This window comes from Hoplias malabaricus, chromosome 4 (genome assembly GCF_029633855.1).
Source record: "Hoplias malabaricus isolate fHopMal1 chromosome 4, fHopMal1.hap1, whole genome shotgun sequence".
NCBI lineage: Eukaryota > Metazoa > Chordata > Actinopteri > Characiformes > Erythrinidae > Hoplias > Hoplias malabaricus.
Genome location: NC_089803.1, coordinates 68,599,856 through 68,602,228, shown reverse-complemented (window position 1 = coordinate 68,602,228; position 2,373 = coordinate 68,599,856). Strand labels below are relative to the sequence as shown.

Genomic DNA, 2,373 nt, shown 5'->3' with positions numbered 1-2,373 from the left:
TTCTCTCTGTGTCTGCGTGGGTTTCCTCCGGGTGACTGTCCGTGAGGAGTGTGGTGTGTTGTCCCTGTGTCTGCGTGGGTTTCCTCCAGGTGACTGTCTGTGAGGAGTGTGGTGTGTTCTCCCTGTGTCTGTGTGGGTTTCCTCCGGGTGACTGTCTGTGAGGAGTGTGGTGTGTTCTCCCTGTGTCTGTGTGGGTTCCTCCGGGTGACTGTCTGTGAGGAGTGTGGTGTGTTCTCCCTGTGTCTGTGTGGGTTTCCTCCGGGTGACTGTCTGTGAGGAGTGTGGTGTGTTCTCCCTGTGTCTGCGTGGGTTTCCTCCGGTGCTCCGGTTTCCTCCCACAGTCCAAAAACACATGTTGGTAGCTGGATTGGCGACTCAAATGTGTTTGTAGGTGTGAGTGTTTGAGTGAATGTGTGAGTGTGTGTTGCCCTGTGAAGGACTGGCACCCCCTCCAGGGTGTATTCCCGCCTTCCTCCCAATGATTCCAGGTAGGCTCTGGACCCACCGCTGCCCTGAACTGGATAAGGGTTACAGATAATGAATGAATGAAGGTAAAATTATAATAAAATGAATGTTTTGTGTTTAAAAAACAGATTATTAAATTACTTTATACAGTGGATTATTTATTACTATTTCTCTGTGTTAAATGAGTATTAAATGAATGATTTAATTAATTATTGCTAAATTTCAATTTCAAATCAAGGCAGCATTTCACACATTATATTGAATAAATATTAACATTTTTATAATAAACTTCTGAAAAGTGGTAGTATATAACTTGTCACTTTGTTAACTCTAGATCACAAGGAGTCCGTCTTGACCCCAGATGCTCCTCGCTCAGCCCCGGAACAAGTTTCCCCAACAGTGACGACCTCTCCAGGACGCCCAGGTTCCAAAGCCAAACCTGTCCTGCCACCCATCCCGTCTGGACCGCAAAGCCACCGAGATAGGCCCCATGACATGACTGACAGCACAGTGAGGTTTAAGACATAGCCAGAGGAAATTTAAGAGGAGACTAGAAGAAAAAGTGAAGTGAGGGTAATTCATTTCAATAATGTGATGTAATAAGCTTATAATGTACTGTAGAGATAATGTTCATTTCATTTTATCTTTAGCACTGGGTCTAGTCGCGGAGTTGTGAGCAGCTATGTAGACAGATGTAGTGTAAGTGACGGTGGTAATGTGCTTGATGAACTGGTGAAGCACAATGTAGTTAAAAGTGTGATCTAAAATCGACAAATCCCATAGTGGAACACAATTAGTTCCCAGTTTGGCTCCGTCTACTCCTTCACTGTTATCTAAAAGCCTGGAGTCAGATCATAGGCCAGTGTAGTGACTAATATTGGAAAGTCATTCTATGACATGGTCTACAGATGTTTAAATGTATCATTGGATATTTATTATTAAATAAACATCGAAACAAAAATCCAAAACCTATTACATTCTGCCTTTAACTTACAATCAACAATCATTCATTCATTAACTGTAACCGCTTATCCAATTTAGGGTCGCGGTGAGTCCAGAGCCTACCTGGAATCATTGGGCGCAAGGCAGGAATACACCCTGGAGGGGGCGCCAGTCCTTCACAGGGCAACACACACACTCACACATTCACTCACACACTCACACCTATGGACACTTTTGAGTCGCCAATCCACCTACCAACATGTGTTTTTGGACTGTGGGAGGAAACCGGAGCACCCGGAGGAAACCCACGCAGACACAGGGAGAACACACCACAATCCTCACAGGCAGTCACCCGGAGGAAACCCACGCAGACACAGGGAGAACACACCACACTCCTCACAGGCAGTCACCCGGAGGAAACCCACGCAGACACAGGGAGAACACACCACACTCCTCACAGATAGTCACCCGGAGGAAACCCACGCAGACACAGGGAGAACACACCACACTCCTCACAGACAGTCACCCGGAGAAAACCAAATACAATGATCCTGAATGCTGTTCAGCAAAGCTTGCCTTTTCCCATTTGTCGGAATCTATATGCTATGTTTGACTGTGTCTGAGAGTGCACATACAAACACCTGGCCATCTGTCAATGTCATACCCTCAAACCAGCAGATGTTGTAATGATCTTATCATTTAGAGGCAGTTTCAGGCAAGACAGGCTCACAGTGCTGTAGAAGCTTGCAGGCATAACCTGCTTAGAGTCAGATCTTCACACTTCCCTCATATTATCTAAATACACGACCTCCAACATCTGGATTTAGAATCTCAACTCAGCCTCCGTATGGTGTCTAAATGCTGCACAATTGTATTTAAGAATCAGTTTTGAAGTTATGAAGTTGAAAAATATGACTAGGTAATAAACATTCAACATATATAAGGTTTATTTACCATATTGATGAT

General features: G+C 44.7%; 1 protein-coding gene across 1 annotated transcript in view; it reads left to right on the top strand.

Moving 5' to 3' along the window:
• The window catches only part of lrguk (leucine-rich repeats and guanylate kinase domain containing), a 20,707-nt gene extending 19,318 nt beyond the window's left edge, over nt 1–1,389 (top strand). Inside the window, 1 exon segment of the mRNA XM_066668499.1 lies at nt 800–1,389. Coding sequence (XP_066524596.1) covers nt 800–993 — 194 coding nt within the window. The 3' untranslated portion in view covers nt 994–1,389.
• The last annotated feature ends 984 nt before the right edge of the window (nt 1,390–2,373 follow it).